A 24074-nucleotide genomic window follows, 5' to 3' on the forward strand; every position below is an offset into this window, starting at 1 on the left:
ATGGGGCAATAAATGCTGGCCTGGCCAGCGACGCCCACATCCCATCAATGAATTTTTAAAAAATTATCCAATTCCCTTTTGAGGGCAGCTATTGAATCTGTCTCCAGCACCCTACTGGACTAACTAGCCTCCTCTGCTTCAAGGAGCTCCAGTCCCCTGCCCTTTCGCATTTTTAATTCCTCAACATTTCCATTTTCAAAAACCAATTCCTGCAGCTGCAATATGCTAATAGACCAGTTGGTGCCTCCTTACTTTGTAAACCCACCCTCCCCCCCCCCCATCCCCCGCCCCCTACCTAGCCTTTTGCCAGCTTAATCCCAGATGAGTCATTTGCTGATTTGACAAGAGTTTGCGGCCAGTTTAGATCATCCCAAACCAGGACAAGCCTTTCATTTGCAACCAGGAGCCTCTGGTAAGCCCTTGTAACTGCTTGGTAATATCTCTTGTAACTTGAAGTATACTTTCTGTTTTGTCCGGGGCCGGGGGGGAAAGTTGAAATTGACCAGGAAACTTTTTAATTTTGTTACTTCTCCATGCAAGTTGCAAAGGAAAAGCCCAGTTGGAATGAAGTTAACTTTAGAATCCAAACTTTTCTCTCTCTCTCTTCCAAACATTTATCTGCTGTTCCCTTTCTAATTCTTTGCAGTGAATTTAATGCCCCAGACTGGGTCCTGTTAGGGTCTTAAGTAGTTGCTCGGTTTTTTTTTGGCAGGTGACTTGCAGGTGAGTGATTCAGTTAAAGAGACAAATCGTGTTGACTTTCTAGGGGCTGAGGTTTATCTGTGCATTTTAATGTGATATGCTCTTTTAAAAAAAACCCATTACAGGTTCAGTTCCTATTATGCTCGGTTGGGCGGAGAATTCAGCTCCCTTTGAAGGGCTGTTGGTTGAGTTCTATTTCCACATTTGCAGCCTTTTTGTAACCTGAATTCTGCTCCCTTTCCAAATAGCATCGGTGGGAATGTTTCAGAAATTTCCAGCACCGAAACAGGCCATTCGGCCCATCCGCTCCGTGCTGGTGTTCCTGCTCCACACGAGCCTCTTCCCACGCCCCCTCTTCATCTCACCCGATCCCCATATCCTTCTATTCCTTTCTCCCTCATGTGTTTATCCAGCTTCCCCCTTAAACGTATCTCCGCTATTCCCCCTCAACCACTCCCTGTGGTAGCGAGTTCCACATTCTCACCACTCTCTGGGGAAAGAGGTTTCTCCTGAATTCCCCATTGGATTTATTAGTGACTGTCTTATATTGATGCCTCCCTAGTTCTGGTCTCCCCCAAGTCTTCTCTACATCGAAACCTTTCATAATCTTAAAGACCCAGTTTTAAGGTTTATTCTGAAAGACGGCACCTCTGACAGTGCAGCACTCCCCCAGTACTGGCACTGCTGGCTTAGATTTATCTCCTCAAGTCAGTGCGGATCTCAAATCCGCGACCTTCCGACTGCGAGGTGAGAGTGCCAATGCTGAGCCACAGCCTGGTTTCTACAGAGAGCATCCGAGCTACCTGTTTCTTTTCTTTTTAGTAGAGTAAAACCAACCCCTAAAACCATCCTACTTTGCGCCAGAAACTCTTTGAAGTTTCAATGGCGCCCTCTGGTTAGGATTCCCAACCCTGGTTGGACGTATGCCTCACGGTTTCATCATGTGACCTCCTCCCTCCAATCAGCACCCCGCCCCCCCCCAAACACTCTCCTGCTATTGGTTGATCAACACACCAATAATTGCGTGGGCCCGCCTTCCCCTGGCCAATCAGAAAGCGAACAGGCCCTTTGCTACCTGATTGGTTGGTTTTGACTGACAGTCCAATATCTCCGATAATTTTGTTAAGAGAGTTTTAAGAATTGTTTTGAAAACTTTTTTTGAATGCTTCCTATGATTTTTATTCCAGTGGTTTAAAATTGCGGCCCAGTTCGATTCATGACTGCGTTCCCAAATGTTAGTCCCGCTTTCAATTGCTTTGTTCCTTCACTGATTATGTTCAAGAAATACTCTTTCTCTCAAACACACATTTCGAAAGTATGAGCAACACCTGCATCTCGGGAGTGAACAGGAAATGTTGGAAAATAATTTTTTTTTGGCTCGAAGTTTTCATGTCTCTGATCCCACATGTCCTAACTCGCACCAGGTCCTGTTCGCCCATCACCGCTTGACAGGGTAGATGCTAAGAAAATTAAGGGGGTGATCTAATCGAGGGGGTTTAAGACGATTAAAGGATTCGATCGGGTCGATAGAGAGAAACTATTTCCTCTGGTGGGGGGGAGGGGGAGTCCAGAACAAGGGGGCAGAACCTTAAAATTGGAGCCAGGCCGTTCAGGGGGTGATGTCAGGAAGCACTTCTTCACACAAAGTGGGAGTGGGAAATCTGGAACTCTCTCCCCCAAAAAGCTGTCGAGGTTGGTGGGGGGGAGGGTCAATTGGAAATTTCCAAACTGAGATTGATTGATTTTTGTTGGATTAAGGGTTAGGAAGCCAAGGGGATGGACACGGTTAGTATCATGGGAAGAAGATAGGATGAGACCGATGGAGAATCTTGTGTATTTAGAGGAGTGTGTGACTGCTCGCAGTCTTTGACCCCATTTGTGCAGCTCCAGGAGTGTACTGAGGCCTTGTTGTATTGTCCAGTAATCACCCCAAATATCTCAGTCTGGCAGCTGGATGGATCTCTCTCTCTCTCTCTCTGTCTGCAGGTTGACGATAGCCTGGTTAGGGTGACTCCCCTTCAGTCTTATCACCAGAGCAGTCTCCGGCAGCGTTGAGTGTGCATGTTCAGATAGATTCAGGGACAAGGGAAAATGTACATTACTATAGTGCCCCATCACGGCATCCTAAAGCGCTTTTGCGGGACTGAAGTGCGGTCACTGTTCTAATGTGGGTAACGCGGCAGCCAATCCGCGCACAGCAAGCTCCCACAGACAGCAAGGTGACAATGACTGAGAGATGAGAGAGTTACCCACTGAGCTGTGGCTGGGCACCATTTGGCCTGTTGCCAGGGCGGGACTAATTGTGTAAACCATTCAGCGAGCTGGCACAGACAGGACGGGCTGAATGCCCCCCTCCCTTTCTGTGCCGGAGGAACCTGGGTTAAAGCAGGAAGGCGGCGTCGGGGTAGGAAATCGTCCGTGATCTTATTGCACGGCCGAGGGGCTGAATGGCTGCCTCCTTGCTTCTGATGTAAGATCACGTGGCGGAATTGGAACCCGCGGTCGGTGGTGGTACTGCTTTCATCTGCTGCTTTTGTTCCTTCCCACAGGTTAAGGAGACCCACTGCTGTTTGTTCGTTTTGGTTGGGGGGTGGGGGGGGACAACACAGTTTTGGCTGGAAACCCAGGGAACCCCCCCGCAGATTGCAAGATGGCGCACCACAACATGTCGAAGTACCTGAACATTGACGAGGACCAGATCCTCGGGCAGCTGTCCGAGCACGAGCTGGAGCAGCTGGACTACGAGCTGACGGAGATGGACCCTGAGGTGAGAAGAAGCTCGGGTGGGCAATGGTGGCACGAGGGGGCAGCCGTCACGGTGGGGGGAGTGGGGGGGGAAATGGCTGGAGGGGGCAGATTGACGTGTTGCGAAGTAACCCGTCCCCAATCCATTTACAGGCCAGGGTACTGAAAGGTCCTGCATTTGTCTAGTGCCTTTCCCCACCTCTGAAAGTCCCAAAGTGCCTCACAGCCAATCAAGCCCCTTACGAAATGGAGTGTAGGAAACGCGGGAAGCTCCCATTCCAAAGTTTCCAGCCCAAAATCCAGGCTGATGCTCCCGGTGCCAGTACTGAGGGAGTGCTGCACTGTCGGAGGCGCCATCTTTCAGGATGAGACGTTAAACCAGGGTTGTCCAACATCCGAAGGTTTCCATCCAGCCCGCCAAGGATGGGAAATTTCCGCTGGAAATCTGCCATTGGCTTCTTCTGGCTCAGCTCAACCTGCCGTGCCTGACAATGGCTGCAGCTCATTTACTGACTTGGTGGAGACGACTCACTGTGCATGTCCTCCTTCACCAAGGTGGCAGACACTCTGCAGTATCTGATGTTCTGGCTCCTTTAGTAAGATGGTGACGCCCGGGCTAAGCTGCAGTCTGCCCCACCCCGATCTCTATTCCCCATGCGGCCTTCCCGGCTTTGAGCTCGGGGCCCCAGGCCCAGCAATTGCTCTGCCTGCGTACGGAGCCAACCTGGGCTCTTCATCGCCGCCACGGTCACTGGGGAGGAGCCGCCGGGGCCCAGGCCCTGGGGGCAGGGTTCCAGGGTAACCGGGCACCGGGAGCAGGTGTGGGGTGGGGGGGGTCACAGAGAGAGATGGAGACAGAGCGCCATCAAGATCACTCCTGACGGATGGGTATCTGTCCTAAATATGCTTCATTGCTACATCAAGTGTGCGGGCAGACATTGTCTACTTCTGCAAGCACAAACAATGCCAGGTATCTCACTAAATCTGCGTTCAACATAGTGACGAGAAAGTAAGGTAATAAATTAGTCTTCTCATTCAAAAATTGTTCACAAAAATGCACTTTTTTTTGTTGTTGTTTTGATTCATAATAAAATAAATTTCTAATGCCTTTATCTCTCCAAAATTTGCTCACCGGCCCCCTATCTGGGTCAAAAATTATAATGTGGCCCTTCACAGGAAAAGGTTGGACACCCCTGTGTTAAACCAAGGCCCGCGTCTGCCCCTCTCAGGCAGATGTAAAAGATCCCACGGCCGCTATTGGAAGAAAAGCAGGGTGGAAGTTCTCCCCGGCGTCCTGGGGCCCAATATTTCTCCCTCAACTAAAATCACTAAAAAAAACCAGATGATCGGGATCATTTATCACATAGCTGCTTGTAGGATCTTGCTGTGCACAAATTGGCTGCTGCGTTTTTGACATTACAACAAGCAACTATGCTTCAAAAGTACTTCATTGGGGCGTACTGGGGTGGTGGAAGGCGTTATAGAAATGCACATTTTTCTTGCTTTCCAGCCACATTCCAGCACCGGATGGATAGCAGATGAGGTCAGGGGCCGTGATGCCTCATGTGGGCAAATAGCCACACTGTTTTCTTTTTTTCTTTCCCTTCAATGACCTGTGTGTTTGTGTGTGTGCGTGCATGTGTGGGGAGGGTGGAGAGGAGGAGATGGGTGATGGGCGGTTTGCCCAATTTGGGGCTGAGCAGGCTAAATATTCTAAATCTGTCTCTCTCTCTCTCTCTCTCTCTCTCTCTGTCTGTCTCTCTCTGTCTATCTCTGTCTGTCTCTCTCTCTCTCTCTCTCTCTCTCTCTCTCTGTCTCTCTCTCTCTCTCTCTCTGTCTGTCTCTCTCTCTCTACCTCTTTCTGTTTATCTCTCTCTACCTCTTTCTGTCTATCTCTCTCTGTCTCTCCCTCTCTATCTCCGTCTGTCTGTCTCTCTCTGTCCGTCTGTCTTTTTCTCTCTGTCTGTACGTTTCTCTTTGTCTGTTCTCTCATTGTCTGTCTCTCTCTCCGTGTCTCTCTGTTCTTTCTCTCTCTGTCTCGCTGTTCTTTCTCTCTCTCTCTCTCTTTCCCTGCTCTATCTCTATCTCTCTCTCTCTCTCTGTCTATCTCTGTCTGTCTGTCTCTCTCTACCTCTTTCTGTTTATATCTCTCTACCTCTTTCTGTCTATCTCTCTCTGTCTCTCCCTCTCTCTGTCCGTCTGTCTTTTTCTCTCTCTGTCCGTCTGTCTTTTTCTCTCTCTGTCTGTACGTTTCTCTTTGTCTGTTCTCTCATTGTCTGTCTGTCTCTCTCTCCGTGTCTCTCTGTTCTTTCTCTCTCTGTCTCGCTGTTCTTTCTCTCTCTCTCTCTCTCTTTCCCTGCTCTATCTCTATCTCTCTCTCTGTCCGTCTGTCATTTTCTCTCTCTGTCTGTACGTTTCTCTCTGTCTGTTCTCTCATTGTCTGTCTGTCTCTCTCTCCGTGTCTTTCTGTTCTTTCTCTCTCTGTCTCGCTGTTCTTTCTCTCTCTCTCTCTCTTTCCCTGCTCTATCTCTATGTCTCTCTCTCTCTCTCTGTCCGTCTGTCTTTTTCTCTCTCTGTCTATACGTTTCTCTCTGTCTGTTCTGTCATTGTCTGTCTGTCTCTCTCTCCGTGTCTCTCTGTTCTTTCTCTCTGTCTCGCTGTTCTTTCTCTCTCTCTCTTTCCTGCTCTATCTCTATGTCTCTCTCTCTCTCTGTCCGTCTGTCTTTTTCTCTCTCTGTCTGTTCTCATTGTCTGTCTGTCTCTCTCTCTCCGTGTCTCTCTGTTCTTTCTCTCTGTCTCCTGTTCTTTCTCTCTCTCTCTCTCTTTCCCTGCTCTATCTCTATGTCTCTCTCTCTGTCCGTCTGTGTCTGTCTCTCTCTCCCTGTCTGTCTGTCTCTCTCTGTCTATGTGTGTGTATATGTCTCTCACTCTGTCTCTCTCCTGCTCACTTACTGTCTCTGTCTCCCTTTCCCCTCCCTGCACCCAGAACGCACTCTTGCCAGCAGGAATGCGGCAGAGGGACCAGACCAAGAAGAACCCGACTGGGCCCTACGACCGAGACCAGCTGCTCGACTACCTGGAGAAGGAGGCCATGGAGGTGGAGGACCGGGAGGACCTGATACCATTCACCGGAGAGAAACGAGGTGGGGAATTGAGGATGATTCGATGGCTGCATCAGAGAGTTCCAACAGTTAGGCCTCGATGCCCTTAGTTTGCAGAGGGTGTGGGCTTGTGAGAGGAAATGATTGACTTTGTTACCCTGCCTGCATGATGCAAGCTTGGGAAAGGTTTAGCCTCATCTGCGATGCCCTTTACAGTCGAATTACCACTCACCTGTTTCAGCACACTTGAAGTATGAGTATGTGAGGTAAAAGAGGAGAGAGGGAGTTTTACTCTCTATCTAACCCCGTGCTGTACCTGTCCTGGGAGTGTTTGATGGGGACAGTATAGAGGGAGCTTTACTCTGTATCTAACCCCCGTGCTGTACCTGTCCTGGGAGTGTTTGATGGGGACAGTGTAGAGGGAGTTTTACTCTCTATCTAACCCCGTGCTGTACCTGTCCTGGGAGTGTTTGATGGGGACAGTGTAGAGGGAGCTTTACTCTGTATCTAACCCCGTGCTGTACCTGTCCTGGGAGTGTTTGATGGGGACAGTGTCGAGGGAGCTTTACTCTGTATCTAACCCCCGTGCTGTACCTGTCCTGGGAGTGTTTGATGGGGACAGTGTAGAGGGAGCTTTACTCTATATCTAACCCCCGTGCTGTACCTGTCCTGGGAGTGTTTGATGGGGACAGTGTAGAGGGAGCTTTACTCTGTATCTAACCCCCGTGCTGTACCTGTCCTGGGAGTGTTTGATGGGGGACAGTGTAGAGGGAGCTTTACTCTGTATTTAACCCCCGTGCTGTACCTGTCCTGGGAGTGTTTGATGGGGACAGTATAGAGGGAGCTTTACTCTGTATTTAACCCCCGTGCTGTACCTGTCCTGGGAGTGTTTGATGGGGACAGTATAGAGGGAGCTTTACTCTGTATTTAACCCCCGTGCTGTACCTGTCCTGGGAGTGTTTGATGGGGACAGTATAGAGGGAGCTTTACTCTGTATCTAACCCCCGTGCTGTACCTGTCTTGTGAGTGTTTGATGGGGACAGTGTAGAGGGAGCTTTACTCTGTATCTAACCCCCGTGCTGTACCAGTCCTGGGAGTGTTTGATGGGGACAGTGTAGAGGGAGCTTTACTCTGTATCTCACCCCCCGTACTGTACCTGTCCTGGGAGTGTTTGATGGGACAGTTAGAGGGAAGTTTTGGGATGTGAATATTCTTGGAAACAGATCAGAGGAATGTGGGAGTTTTAGTGATGTGGCATCTGCACAGGCTCAAAGCCTGTCGAGCTGTGTGACACTGTTTTTTGTGAAGTGCAACCACACTCGCTCTCTCCTCCCCCTCTCTCTCTCCCCCTTCTCTCTCTCTATATCCTCCTCTCTCTCTCTCCCTATAACTCCCTCTCTCTGGGTTGTGCAGGAAAGCCGTTTGTTGCTAATGTGCGTGTGAAGACACAGTTTGAGAAGGATGCTGATGTGATTCTGGAGCCAGAGCTGGAGGAAGCTCTCGCTAATGCCACCGATGCTGAGATGTGCGATATAGCCGGTAAGAGCAGCCTGTCAGTCCGGAGGGGAGGGAAGGGATGTGTCTGAGAGACGGCTGGAGCTAAACGAGAAAGCCAGGGGTGAAATAAAAGATCCTGTATAAACAGGAAGACCCTCAGTAGTATGCGCACTCCCTCGCACAGGGACTCAAATCTGATGAGACACAGCTAAACAAGATTAGGTTACTTAAAATCGTGTGCCCGTCAGGATTAGATTCCCTCGGAACATGGGTTATATGTCAGCGCGTCAAATGCCATTTGACATCTGAGTTGAGTGGATACATGCTCAGGCTTCAGGGAGATTGTATTTGATGAGCAGCAGCACTGGGATTCAACTTACCCCTCCTGTTCTGCCCCACTACTATCATTGCATAGAAGCCAATCGCGACCGACCATTCGGCCCATCCTGGTACATGCCCAGGGGCTTACGCTCCCACCAGCCTCCTCACTTACTACTTACCTCTCATCCCCTCCCTACCTCTGTCACCTCCTCCAGCCCCTACAACCCTCCGAGATCTCTGCGCTCCTCCAATTCCGTCCTCTCGCCCATCCCCCCCGATTCCCATAGCTCCACCATTGGCGGCCGTGCCTTCAGCTGCCTGGGGGGCCCTAAGCTCTGGAATTCCCTCCCTAAACCTCTCCGCCTCTCTCTCTCTCTCTCTCTCTTGCTTTAAGACGCTCCTTAAAACCAACCTCTTTGACCGAGCTTTCGGTCGCCTGTCCCCTAATATCTCCTTGTGTGGCTCGGGGTGAGATTATGTCTGATTAACGCTCCTGTGAAGCACCTTGGGAGGTTTTACTGTGTTAAAGGGGCTACATAAATGCAAGTAGTTGTTGTATCCCTCTATTCCTTTCTCCCTCATGTGTTTATCCAGCTTCCCCTTAAATACTTCTCTGCTATTCCGCTCAACCACTCCCTGTGGTAGCGAGTTCCACATTCTCACCACTCTCTGGGGAAAGAGGTTTCTCCTGAATTCCCCATTGGATTTATTAGTGACTGTCTTATATTGATGGCCCCCTAGTTCTGGTCTCCCCCCACAAGTGGAAACATCTTCTCTATGTCCACCTGATCAGGTCTAGTTAATACAGTGGACCCTCAGTTTAACATCTCATCCTGAAAGACGGCACCTCCGACAGTGCAGCACTCCTTCAGTACTGGTGCTGGGGGTGTCGGCCTGGATTTTAGGCTCGCACTGAGTAACGTGTGAGAGAGAGAGAGACAGGAACACTGCGTTGTGCAGGAGGGAGCGATGGGAAGCAGTCACAGGGACACTGACCCGGGTTAAACCTCTCCTTGGCAAAGGAACACAGTTCACAGCTGTGACCTGTGGGGACAGGAGCTGCCGCGAGAATCTCTCTGGACCATTGCAAGCTCCAATTCTCTATCGGGGATCTCCAATTCCCACTGGTCAGCACCTGGCCAGCAGCCAAGACCTCAATATAGAGCACATGTGGCAGATCCATCTATCTGTACGTGATGGTGCTGCAGTGCCATGCACAACAGGGCCTGGCCTTCCGAATCTATACAAATACTAATGGGCATGAAACGTCCCTTGGGGTGCGCTGGTTGTCAGGGGCCTGCGAGAATTGACGTCAGTCTGGATCCAGTTCCTGTAGGCCCGCAGCTCAAAATGGCCACTGATCCTGCACGGCACAGGGGAATGTGAAATGATAAAATGGGGCAGGGACCCATCTATGGTTGGGTCAGCGTAGAGGGAGCTTTACTCTGTGTCTGACTCCGTGCACGGAAGGCCTTGTAGTAATTATGCTTGTCCTTTTGATTGCAGCTATCCTGGGAATGTACAAACTTATGAGTAACAAACAGTATTATGATGCACTGGGATGTGGAACGATCATAAACAAGGAAGGAATTAACAGTAGGTATTGTTCTTGACTCTAATCTAGCATTATTTCTCTCCATCTTCCTCTTCGATTTCTGATAACATCATATTGGGCGCGTTCCTCCAGATATATCACTCAAGTGAGGCTGCTAAGTCTTTCAGCATATCTTTCTATCCCCTTTTTTCTCATGTACTCGTTTAATTTCCATTTGACAGCATCTCTGCTATTCACCCCAACTCACTCCCTGTGAGTTCCACATTCTCACCACTCCCCGGGGTAAAGAGATTTCTCCTGAATTCCCGATTGGATTTACGAGTGACTGTTTTATACTGATGGCCCCGAGTTTTGGATTCATCTACCACTGAGTTCCTTATTTTCTAAGGTTGTCGGTGATGCCTTTGTTTTTTTTTGTGACCAAAGTGCCTCAACTCACACTCATGGAGGTTAAACAGTGTTTGCCACTTGCCTGCCCAGTCTGCAGGTTTTCTGATGTCCTGTTGGCTGTTACCAAAGAGGTGGCTCCTTCCCGAGTTGCTCGGGCTGGGCAATAAATGCCAGCCTTGCCCGTGACGGCCACATCCCAACACGGGATTTAAGTCAAACCTGGTCGCAAACAAAGAACACCGTGAGTAAGTCCTGGTGGGGGGAGTCTAGCACACCTTGAAGTTGGAAGCGGTCCACTTGGGAGAGAAGTTAGGAAGCACTTCTTCACGCAAAGGGTGGAACTCTCCCAGATGAAGCAGCTCAACGAATCGTGGGAACATAAGGAGTAGGAGTGGGAGGAGGCCATTCGGCCCCTCGAGCCTGCTCTGCCATTCAATACTATCGCGGCTGATCTTCTACCCGAACCCTGCTTTCCTGCTCAATCCCCCCTCACATGGGCGACCCTCCTGTCCCAGGGGTCTGAAGCCGAGGCGGGCAAACGGGGTGCACGTGCAGATCGGCCGGGATCTCGCTGGATGGCGGAGCAGGCTCGAGGGGCTGAACGGCCTCCTCCTGCTGTCCTCTGAGCAGGGGAGGCTCAAGGCGGGAGATATGACAGCGAATGAGACAGTCCCGGTAATAAAGTTTCTGCCTTGGTCTGCAGGTGTGGTGAAACCAGACAGCTACGAGTATAAACCTGTTCCCGATGAACCGCCCAATGATACCGATGTGGAGAAGACCCTGAAGAAAATCAAGAACAATGATAAGGATCTGGTCGAGGTCAACCTGAACAACATTAAGGTGATGCCTCTCCTAGTTGATGTGTCTTGAGTCTTCTCGTCATCTCCAGTAAGGGTCTCCAAGTCTCCAGGATAGTCCTAGATTCTCCAGGCATCTGAGATTAATCTCCCAGGCAATGGGAGCCAATGAGAAAATGATACCGGCCTTAAAAAAAAAACATTGTTCATTTTCTTTGTATGCATTGATTGGAGGTCAGGGGATGAATGCTCCAGGAAGACCCCACTGGGAGATATAATACTGTCCCCATCAAACACTCCCAGGACAGGTACAGCACAGGGGTTAGATACAGAGTAAAGCTCCCTCTACACTGTCCCCCATCAAACACTCCCAGGACGGGTACAGCACAGTGGTTAGATACAGAGTAAAGCTCCCTCTACACTGTCCCCATCAAACACTCCCAGGCCAGGTACAGCACGGGGGGTTAGATACAGAGTAAAGCTCCCTCTACACTGTCCCCATCAAACACTCCCAGGACAGGTACAGCACGGGGGTTAGATACAGAGTAAAGCTCCCTCTACACTGTCCCCATCAAACACTCCCAGGCCAGGTACAGCACGGGGGGTTAGATACAGAGTAAAGCTCCCTCTACACTGTCCCCCATCAAACACTCCCAGGACAGGTACAGCACGGGGGTTAGATACAGAGTAAAGCTCCCTCTACACTGTCCCCCATCAAACACTCCCAGGACAGGTACAGCACGGGGTTCGATACAGAGTAAAGCTCCCTCTACACTGTATGGATGTACAGAGTAAAGCTGGGTAAAATGAGGTTTTATTCACTGAAAAGCTACCCTCCCTCTGTCTGCAGGACGTTCCCATACAGACGCTTAAGGAGTTTGCAGAGGCCATGAAGCACAACACGCAAGTGAAGAGACTGTGCATGGTGGCCACTCGTAGTAACGATCCTGTTGCTTATGTAAGTACAACCTGGGCCCAGAAACAGTGAGAGACGGGTTACCGTCCAGTTTATGAAGAGATTCACCGGACTGTTTCCTTGCTGCTGCCATCATTGGTGACCAACTTCAAAATGTTCGTTCCCGATCTGTGTTTTGGACAGCTCTGTCCCAAGTATAGATGGATTCCTTCCATTAAATTCTACTTTGGGAAGGCAGCATGTGAGTAACTGGAGACGTGATGTATACTGGGTGTATCAGACTTGAAAGCAACAAGTGTCTTTGTTTGTATCCCAGTCAGCAGCAGGAGGTCCTGGGTTCGAAGGCCCACTCTCGGGGCTTGAGCCTATAATCCAGGCCGACACTCCCAGTGCCAGTACTGAGGGAGTGCCGCACTGTCGGAGGTGCCGCCTTTCTGGATGAGACGTCTGCCCCTCTCGGGCACTCAGCACACGTCATGTCTCCAATAGTGGCCCTCGTGTTCTTTACTGTTGGGATCTTTTACAACTGACTGCAAGGGTTATATCTGTCTTGCGGCTCTCTGCAAGAGAAACGCACCCAGTCCCGCTCTCCCTGTCTTTTCCCTGGAGCCCTGAAAAATGTTTTCGCAACAGGTAATTATCCAATTCTCTTTCTCATAGCCTCGATTGAACCTGCTTCCACCACGCTGTCAGGCAGTGCATTCCAGATCCGAACCAGTCACTGCGTTGAAAAGGTTTTCCCTCGTGTCGCTGTTGCTCCTTTTGCCAATCACCTTAAATCGGTGCCCTCTGGTGCTCGATCCTTCCGCCAGTGGGAACTGTTTCTCCCTATCTACTCTGTCCAGACCCCTCATGATTTTGAACACCTCTATCAAATCACCTCTTAATCCTCTCTTCACCAAAGAGAGCAGCCCCAGCTTCTACCAATCAATCCACGTAACTGAAGTCCCTCATCCCTGGAATTATTCTCGTGAATCTTTTCCGCACTCTCTCCAATACGTCAACATCCTTCCTAAAGTGTGGTGCCCAGAATTGGACACAATACTCCAGCTGAGGCTGAACCAGTGTTCTATGAAGGTTCACCGTAACTTCCTTGCTTTTGTACTCGGTGCCTCTATTTATGAAGCCCAGGATCCTCTTTAAACCTTATTAACCACTTTCTCAACCTGCCCTGCCACCTTCAGTGATTTGTCGAGCTGATGTTTCTCCTGCAAAGGTAGGAGATGCACAAAAAGGCGAGTTGTGGGAAAGCTCTTGCAGTTTGGTGTCGGGCGATTAATGTGTTTCGCGAAGTGGAATATCCGGCACAGAGATGGGCCAATTGGACCCAACTAATCTGTGCTGTTTGTTTTAGAAAATTGATGACCTCTAATTGAAACTTGAATGTCATCAGGCATATATTCTATTAAAACTCGGGCTTCGGGGGTGTACAGGCTGGACATTAATGGGCGTTGTCCTGACTGCACTGCGAAAGATAAACTAACCAAGCTGTGTATGTCGTTCTGTTTTGTGTTAGGCTCTGGCTGAAATGTTGAAGGAAAACTCCACACTGACGAGTCTCAATATCGAGTCGAACTTTATTAGCGGTGCAGCGATGCTGGCTATAGTTCGAGCGGTGAAAGAGAACAGCACCCTGACTGAATTAAAGATAGACAACCAGGTGAGTGAGAGACCTGGAGCCACAGGTTCCGCAGTGTAAACACCACCCCACATTCCCCATCTTTCTTCATGATGGCTTCACACCTTCCAGAATCCACAACAGAAGATGCTTACTCTCACTGGGGTACACGTCCCACACACACTGACTCTCACTGGGGTACACGTCCCACACACACTGACTCTCACTGGGGTACACGTCCCACACACACTGACTCTCACTGGGGTACACGTCCCACACACACTGACTCTCACTGGGGTACACGTCCCACACACACTGACTCTCACTGGGGTACACGTCCCACACACACTGACTCTCACTGGGGTACACGTCCCACACACACTGACTCTCACTGGGGTACACGTCCCACACACACTGACTCTCACTGGGGTACACGTCCCACACACACTGACTCTCACTGGGGTACACGTCCCACACACACTGACTCTCACTGGGGTACACGTCCCACACACACTGACTCTCACTGGGGTACACGTCCCACACACACTGACTCTCACTGGGGTACACGTCCCACACACACTGACTCTCACTGGGGTACACGTCCCACACACACTGACTCTCACTGGGGTACACGTCCCACACACACTGACTCTCACTGGGGTACACGTCCCACACACACTGACTCTCACTGGGGTACACGTCCCACACACACTGACTCTCACTGGGGTACACGTCCCACACACACTGACTCTCACTGGGGTACACGTCCCACACACACTGACTCTCACTGGGGTACACGTCCCACACACACTGACTCTCACTGGGGTACACGTCCCACACACACTGACTCTCACTGGGGTACACGTCCCACACACACTGACCCTCACTGGGGTACACGTCCCACACACACTGACTCTCACTGGGGTACACGTCCCACACACACTGACTCTCACTGGGGTACACGTCCCACACACACTGACTCTCACTGGGGTACACGTCCCACACACACTGACTCTCACTGGGGTACACGTCCCACACACACTGACTCTCACTGGGGTACACGTCCCGCACACACTGACTCTCACTGGGGTACAGGTTCCACACACACTGACTCTCACTGGGGTACAGGTTCCACACACACTGACTCTCACTGGGGTACACGTCCAACACACACTGACTCTCACTGGTGTATGGGTCCCACACACACTGACTCTCACTGGGGTACAGGTTCCACAGACACTGACTCTCACTGGGGTACAGGTTCCACACACACTGACTCTCACTGGGATACGGGTCCCACACACACTGACTCTCACTGGGGTACAGGTTCCACAGACACTGACTCTCACTGGGGTACAGGTTCCACACACACTGACTCTCACTGGGGTACAGGTTCCACACACACTGACTCTCACTGGGGTACAGGTTCCACACACACTGACTCTCACTGGGGTACAGGTTCCACACACACTGACTCTCACTGGGGTACACGTCCAACACACACTGACTCTCACTGGGGTACAGGTTCCACACACACTGACTCTCACTGGGGTACGGGTCCCACACACACTGACTCTCACTGGGGTACACGTCCGACACACACTGACTCTCACTGGGGTACGGGTCCCACACACACTGACTCTCACTGGGGTACAGGTTCCACAGACACTGACTCTCACTGGGGTACACATCCCACACACACTGACTCTCACAGGGGTAGGGTTTCACACACACTGACTATCACTGGGGTACGGGTTCCACACACACTGACTCTCACTGGGGTACAGGTTCCACAGACACTGACTCTCACTGGGGTACACGTCCCACACACACTGACTCTCACAGGGGTAGGGTTTCACACACACTGACTATCACTGGGGTACAGTTCCACACACACTGACTCTCACTGGGGTACACGTCCCACACACACTGACTCTCACTGGGGTACGGGTCCCACACACACTGACTCTCACTGGGGTACACGTTCCACAGACACTGACTCTCACTGGGGTACACGTTCCACAGACACTGACTCTCACTGGGGTACACGTCCCACACACACTGACTCTCACTGGGGTACACGTCCCACACACACTGACTCTCACAGGGGTAGGGTTTCACACACACTGACTCTCACTGGGGTACAGTTCCACACACACTGACTCTCACTGGGGTACGGGTTCCACACACATTGACTATCACTGGCATACACGTTCGACACACACTGACTCTCACTGGGGTACGGGTCCCACACACACTGACTCTCACTGGGGTACAGGTTCCACAGACACTGACTCTCACTAGGTTACACGTCCCACACACACTGACTCTCACTGGGGTACACGTCCCACACACACTGACTCTCACTGGGGTACAGGTTCCACAGACACTGACTCTCACTGGGGTACACGTCCCACACACACTGACTCTCACTGGGGTACGGGTTCCACACACATTGACTATCACTGGGGTACAGTTCCACACGCACTGACTCTCACTGGGGTACGGGTTCCACACACACTGACTCTCACTGGGGTACACGTCCCACACACACTGACTCTCACTGGGGTACGGGTTCCACACACACTGACTCTCACTGGGGTACGGGTCCAACACACACAGTCTCTCACTGGGGTACGGGTCCAACACACACTGACTCTCACTGGGGTAGGGTTCCACACACTTTGACTATCACTGGGGTACAGTTCCACACGCACTGACTCTCACTGGGGTACGGGTTCCACACACACAGACTCTCCCTGGGGTACACGTTCCACACACACAGACTCTCACTGGGGTACGGGTCCAACACACACTGACTCTCACTGGGGTACGGGTTCCACACACACTGACTCTCCCTGGAGTATATGTCCCACACACACTGACTCTCACTAGGGTACAATTCTGGACACACTGACTCTCACTGGGGTACAGTTCCACACACACTGACTCTCACTGGGGTACGGGTTCCACACACACTGACTCTCCCTGGAGTATATGTCCCACACACACTGACTCTCACTAGGGTACAATTCTGGACACACTGACTCTCGCTGGGGTACAGTTGCACACACTCTGACTCTCACTGGGTACGGGTGCCACACAGACTGACGCTCACTGGGGTACGGGTCCCACACACACTGACTCTCACTGGGGTACAGTTCCACACACACTGACTCTCACTGGGGTACAGTTCCACACACACTGACTCTCACTGGGGTACAGTTCCACACACACTGACTCCCTTTGGGGTACAGTTCCACACACACTGACTCCCTTTGGGGTACAGTTCCACACACACTGACTCTCTTTGGGGTACAATTCCACACACACTGACTTTCACTGGGGTACAGTTCCACACACACTGACTCTCACTGGGGTACAGTTCCACACACACTGACTCTCTTTGGGGTACAGTTCCACACACACTGACTCTCTTTGGGGTACAGTTCCACACACACTGACTCTCTTTGGGGTACAGTTCCACACACACTGACTCTCTTTGGGGTACAATTCCACACACACTGACTTTCACTGGGGTACAGTTCCACACACACTGACTCTCACTGGGGTACGGGTTCCACACACACTGACTCTCACTGGGGTACGGTTCCAGACACACTGACTCTCACAGGGGTAGGGTTCCACACACACTGACTCTCACTTGGGTGCAGGTTCCACACACACTGACTCTCACTAGGGTACAATTCTGGACACACTGACTCTCGCTGGGGTACAGTTCCACACACACTGACTCTCACTAGGGTACAATTCTGGACACACTGACTCTCGCTGGGGTACAGTTGCACACACACTGACTCTCACTGGGGTACGGGTCCCACACACACTGACTCTCACTGGGGTACGGGTCCCACACACACTGACTATCACTGGGGTACGGGTCCCACACACACTGACTCTCGCTGAGGTACGGGTTCCACACACACTGACTCTCACTGGGGTACAGTTCCACACACACTGACTCTCACTGGGTTACGGGCCCCACACACACTGACTCTCACTGGGGTACGAGTCCCACACACACTGACTCTCACTGGGTTACGGTCAAAAACACACACTGACTCTCACTGGGGTACAGTTCCACACACACTGACTCTCACTGGGGTACGAGTCCCACACACATTGACTCTCACTGGGTTACGGTCAAAAACACACACTGACTCTCACTGGGGTACAGTTCCACACACACTGACTCTCACTGGGGTACAGTTCCACACACACTGACTCTCTTTGGGGTACAGTTCCACACACACTGACTCTCTTTGGGGTACAGTTCCACACACACTGACTCTCTTTGGGGTACAGTTCCACACACACTGACTCTCTTTGGGGTACAGTTCCACACACACTGACTCTCTTTGGGGTACAGTTCCACACACACTGACTCTCACTGGGGTACGAGTCCCACACACACTGACTCTCACTGGGTTACGGTCAAAAACACACACTGACTCTAATGGGGTACAGTTCCACACACACTGACTCTCACTGGGGTACACGTCCCACACACACTGACTCTCACTGGGGTACAGTTCCACACACACTGACTCTCACTGGGGTACACGTCCCACACACACTGACTCTCACAGGGGTAGGGTTTCACACACACTGACTATCACTGGGGTACAGTTCCACACACACTGACTCTCACTGGCGTACACGTTCGACACACACTGACTCTCACTGGGGTACGGGTCTCACACACACTGACTCTCACTGGGGTACAGGTTCCACAGACACTGACTCTCACTGGGGTACACGTTCCACAGACACTGACTCTCACTGGGGTACACGTCCCACACACACTGACTCTCACTGGGGTACACGTCCCACACACACTGACTCTCACTGGGGTACAGGTTCCACAGACACTGACTCTCACTGGGGTACACGTCCCACACACACTGACTCTCACTGGGGTACGGGTTCCACACACATTGACTATCACTGGGGTACAGTTCCACACGCACTGACTCTCACTGGGGTACGGGTTCCACACACACTGACTCTCACTGGGGTACACGTCCCACACACACTGACTCTCACTGGGGTACGGGTTCCACACACACTGACTCTCACTGGGGTACGGGTCCAACACACACAGTCTCTCACTGGGGTACGGGTCCAACACACACTGACTCTCACTGGGGTAGGGTTCCACACACTTTGACTATCACTGGGGTACAGTTCCACACGCACTGACTCTCACTGGGGTACGGGTTCCACACACACAGACTCTCCCTGGGGTACACGTTCCACACACACAGACTCTCACTGGGGTACGGGTCCAACACACACTGACTCTCACTGGGGTACGGGTCCCACACACACTGATTCTCACTGGGGTACAGTTCCACACACACTGACTCTCACTGGGGTACGGGTCCCACACTCACTGATTCTCACTGGCGTACAGTTGAACACACACTGACTCTCACTGGGATACGGGTTCCACACACACTGACTCTCCCTGGAGTATATGTCCCACACACACTGACTCTCACTAGGGTACAATTCTGGACACACTGACTCTCACTGGGGTACAGTTCCACACACACTGACTCTCACTGGGGTACGGGTTCCACACACACTGACTCTCCCTGGAGTATATGTCCCACACACACTGACTCTCACTAGGGTACAATTCTGGACACACTGACTCTCGCTGGGGTACAGTTGCACACACTCTGACTCTCACTGGGTACGGGTGCCACACAGACTGACGCTCACTGGGGTACGGGTCCCACACACACTGACTCTCACTGGGGTACAGTTCCACACACACTGACTCTCTTTGGGGTACAGTTCCACACACACTGACTCTCACTGGGGTACAGTTCCACACACACTGACTCCCTTTGGGGTACAGTTCCACACACACTGACTCCCTTTGGGGTACAGTTCCACACACACTGACTCTCTTTGGGGTACAATTCCACACACACTGACTTTCACTGGGGTACAGTTCCACACACACTGACTCTCACTGGGGTACAGTTCCACACACACTGACTCTCTTTGGGGTACAGTTCCACACACACTGACTCTCTTTGGGGTACAGTTCCACACACACTGACTCTCTTTGGGGTACAGTTCCACACACACTGACTCTCTTTGGGGTACAATTCCACACACACTGACTTTCACTGGGGTACAGTTCCACACACACTGACTCTCACTGGGGTACGGGTTCCACACACACTGACTCTCACTGGGGTACGGTTCCAGACACACTGACTCTCACAGGGGTAGGGTTCCACACACACTGACTCTCACTTGGGTGCAGGTTCCACACACACTGACTCTCACTAGGGTACAATTCTGGACACACTGACTCTCGCTGGGGTACAGTTCCACACACACTGACTCTCACTAGGGTACAATTCTGGACACACTGACTCTCGCTGGGGTACAGTTGCACACACACTGACTCTCACTGGGGTACGGGTCCCACACACACTGACTCTCACTGGGGTACGGGTCCCACACACACTGACTATCACTGGGGTACGGGTCCCACACACACTGACTCTCGCTGAGGTACGGGTTCCACACACACTGACTCTCACTGGGGTACAGTTCCACACACACTGACTCTCACTGGGTTACGGGCCCCACACACACTGACTCTCACTGGGGTACGAGTCCCACACACACTGACTCTCACTGGGTTACGGTCAAAAACACACACTGACTCTCACTGGGGTACAGTTCCACACACACTGACTCTCACTGGGGTACGAGTCCCACACACATTGACTCTCACTGGGTTACGGTCAAAAACACACACTGACTCTCACTGGGGTACAGTTCCACACACACTGACTCTCACTGGGGTACAGTTCCACACACACTGACTCTCTTTGGGGTACAGTTCCACACACACTGACTCTCTTTGGGGTACAGTTCCACACACACTGACTCTCTTTGGGGTACAGTTCCACACACACTGACTCTCTTTGGGGTACAGTTCCACACACACTGACTCTCTTTGGGGTACAGTTCCACACACACTGACTCTCACTGGGGTACGAGTCCCACACACACTGACTCTCACTGGGTTACGGTCAAAAACACACACTGACTCTAATGGGGTACAGTTCCACACACACTGACTCTCACTGGGGTACGAGTCCCACACACACTGACTCTCACTGGGTTACGGTCAAAAACACACACTGACTCTCACTGGGGTACAGTTCCACACACACTGACTCTATTTGGGGTACAGTTCCACACACACTGACTCTCTTTGGGGTACAGTTCACACACACTGACTCTCTTTGGGGTACAGTTCCACACACACTGACTCTCTTTGGGGTACAGTTCCACACACACTGACTCTCTTTGGGGTACAGTTCCACACACACTGACTCTCACTGGGGTACAGTTCCACACACACTGACTCTCTTTGGGGTACAGTTCCACACACACTGACTCACTGGATACGGGTTCCACACACACTGACTTTCACTGGGGTACAGTTCCACACACACTGACTCACTGAATACGGGTTCCACACACACTGACTCTCTTTGGGGTACAGTTCCACACACACTGACTCTAATGGGGTACAGTTCCACACACACTGACTCTCACTGGGGTACGAGTCCCACACACACTGACTCTCACTGGGTTACGGTCAAAAACACACACTGACTCTCACTGGGGTACAGTTCCACACACACTGACTCTATTTGGGGTACAGTTCCACACACACTGACTCTCTTTGGGGTACAGTTCCACACACACTGACTCTCTTTGGGGTACAGTTCCACACACACTGACTCTCTTTGGGGTACAGTTCCACACACACTGACTCTCTTTGGGGTACAGTTCCACACACACTGACTCTCACTGGGGTACAGTTCCACACACACTGACTCTCTTTGGGGTACAGTTCCACACACACTGACTCACTGGATACGGGTTCCACACACACTGACTCTCACTGGGGTACAGTTCCACACACACTGACTCACTGAATACGGGTTCCACACACACTGACTCTCTTTGGGGTACAGTTCCACACACACTGACTCTCTTTGGGGTACAGTTCCACACACACTGACTCTCACTGGGGTACAGTTCCACACACACTGACTCTCTTTGGGGTACAGTTCCACACACACTGACTCTCTTTGGGGTACAGTTCCACACACACTGACTCTCTTTGGGGTACAGTTCCACACACACTGACTCTCTTTGGGGTACAGTTCCACACACACTGACTCTCACTGGGGTACAGTTCCACACACACTGACTCTCACTGGGGTACAGTTCCACACACACTGACTCTCACTGGGGTACAGTTCCACACACACTGACTCTCACTGGGGTACAGTTCCACACACACTGACTCTCACTGGGGTACAGTTCCACACACACTGACTCTCTTTGGGGTACAGTTCCACACACACTGACTCTCACTGGGGTACAGTTCCACACACACTGACTCTCACTGGGGTACAGTTCCACACACACTGACTCTCACTGGGGTGTCTGTACAGGAGAATGGGAAACTGCAGGGTGTGGAGAGGACCTGTTGGATGTGTCTTGCCGTGACTGCCAGCCACTCAACTGATCGAAGTTATTTTTCTTGTCTTTCCCTCCGCCTCACCCAGCGTCACCAGCTTGGCGATGCCACGGAAATGGAGATTGCTGGCATGTTGGAGCAGAACAAGAACATTGTCCGGTTTGGCTATCACTTCACACAGCAGGGCCCACGCTCCCGGGCGGCTATTGCCATCACCAAGAACAATGAACTGTGTAAGCACAGGCCAAGTCCGGCCGCTCAGAACCACCGCCCCGTCCAGCCTCTCGTCTCTGTCCCAAATGGCCGACCCCTTATCCCGAGATTGTGACCCCCTAGTTCGAGACCCTCTCGCCGCAGTGAGCGGCGGGCAGGCTGTTCTACTACAGTGGCGGCACTGCGTTTCAGCCCGCTGTTATCAGAGAGTGGACGAGCCCTGGCTGACTGCTCAGGTCCCTGTCGTGGGGCACACGGGTTCCCAACCTTTGGGTGGGTTCGAGGTAACGATCAGATCGGAGCCACGTCCCTTCGCCCGATATGCACGGAGCAGCGTTCGAGTCGGCTAGAAAACAAGAGACTTGCATTTCGATAGCGCTGGGTGGGGGGCAGACGGGGTGGGGTTGGGGTCCTCAGTTTAACGTCTCGTCCTGAAAGACGGCACCTCTGACAGTGCAGCACTCCCTCAGCACTGGCACTGAGAGTGTCGGCCTGGATTATGGGGCTCAAACTTTCCAACTCAGCACGCCATTGGCCATGAAACATTTTGGGAACGTCCTGATGCCCCCGAAAGGTGCATGGAGGTCTCGTGGCGTGGCGCCGGGACGGTTGGGATTGCTGCTGGTGACTGTCGGAACACCAAAAGGTTAATGGTTGTGTCTTTCCACTCCCTTGCAGTACGACAACAGAGAAGGCGATGAGGACAGCTTTGGAACTGATGGACGGAACTGCGAGTGGAGTCCTCCGTGGAGTGGGGGGGTGGGGGGGAAGGTAGGGCTTCTGTGCCTGTAGGGCTGCCCCTCTTTACCAGGCTGATTTGTGAGGGGGGGGCAGGTTGGGAGAGGGGACAAAGGTTGTAAATAAAATCGAGAATGTACGACCGCGAGTGCATTTTGTCCAGTTTACGAAGCCGATGGAAAAGCGGACGGGGACGTTAAGCGACGACAGGAGCGGGGGTGGGGGGGGGGGGGGGGGGTGCCCGCGATGCCCCCTGCGGCCGAATAGCCGGCCGGCCACCACGTGTGAGGGACCCGAGGCCTCGCAGTGACTGTGTGGGGGGAGGGGGCCAATTAACAAAGGGACGAATTATTTTGGGGCTTTGTCCTTTGCCTGTCTGTGCGAGTTAAGCAAATGGAATCGGATCATTTTACAATGAGGCCGCCATCTTGGCTCCAAGGCAATCGCTGACTCAGGGTTAGTCATGAGAAGGCAAACAGGACAGTTAGGCACTGTGTCTAGCACACAGCTTAGGGAATAAATACAATGCATGATGTAGCACTAATCCCCTCACTGCCCTGGGAGTGTTTGATGGGGGACAGTGTAGAGGGAGCTTTACTCTGTATCTAACCCCCGTACTGTACCTGTCCTGGGAGTGTTTGATGGGGGACAGTGTAGAGGGAGCTTTACTCTGTATCTAACCCCCGTGCTGTACCTGTCCTGGGAGTGTTTGATGGGGACAGTGTAGAGGGAGCTTTACTCTGTATCTAACCCCATGCTGTACCTGTCCTGGGAGTGTTTGATGGGGACAGTGTAGAGGGAGCTTTACTCTGTATCTAACCCCCGTACTGTACCTGTCCTGGGAGTGTTTGATGGGGACAATGTCGAGGGAGCTTTACTCTGTATCTAACCCCCGTGCTGTACCTGTCCTGGGAGTGTTTGATG

General features: G+C 51.8%; 1 protein-coding gene across 2 annotated transcripts; it reads left to right on the top strand.

Annotated features, from left to right (window-relative positions):
* The first annotated feature begins 306 nt into the window (after positions 1-306).
* On the top strand, positions 307-23195 carry tmod4 (tropomodulin 4 (muscle)). 2 transcript variants are annotated; one of them, XM_068022666.1, is made up of 10 exons: positions 307-412; positions 3252-3469; positions 6434-6590; positions 7962-8087; positions 9873-9962; positions 11015-11151; positions 11959-12066; positions 13541-13684; positions 22288-22432; positions 23091-23195. In XM_068022666.1, exons 2-10 carry the CDS (start codon positions 3353-3355, stop codon positions 23111-23113), a joined length of 1047 nt encoding a protein of 348 aa, XP_067878767.1. In that variant the 5' UTR covers positions 307-412; positions 3252-3352; the 3' UTR covers positions 23114-23195. The 2 variants fall into 2 exon arrangements, with proteins under 2 accessions (XP_067878767.1, XP_067878768.1); XM_068022667.1 differs by lacking the exon at positions 307-412 and adding an exon at positions 2736-2921.
* Positions 23196-24074: the final 879 nt, after the last annotated feature.

The sequence above is a fragment of the Heterodontus francisci genome, chromosome 46, assembly GCF_036365525.1.
Source record: "Heterodontus francisci isolate sHetFra1 chromosome 46, sHetFra1.hap1, whole genome shotgun sequence".
In the NCBI taxonomy this organism is placed as follows: Eukaryota; Metazoa; Chordata; class Chondrichthyes; order Heterodontiformes; family Heterodontidae; genus Heterodontus; species Heterodontus francisci.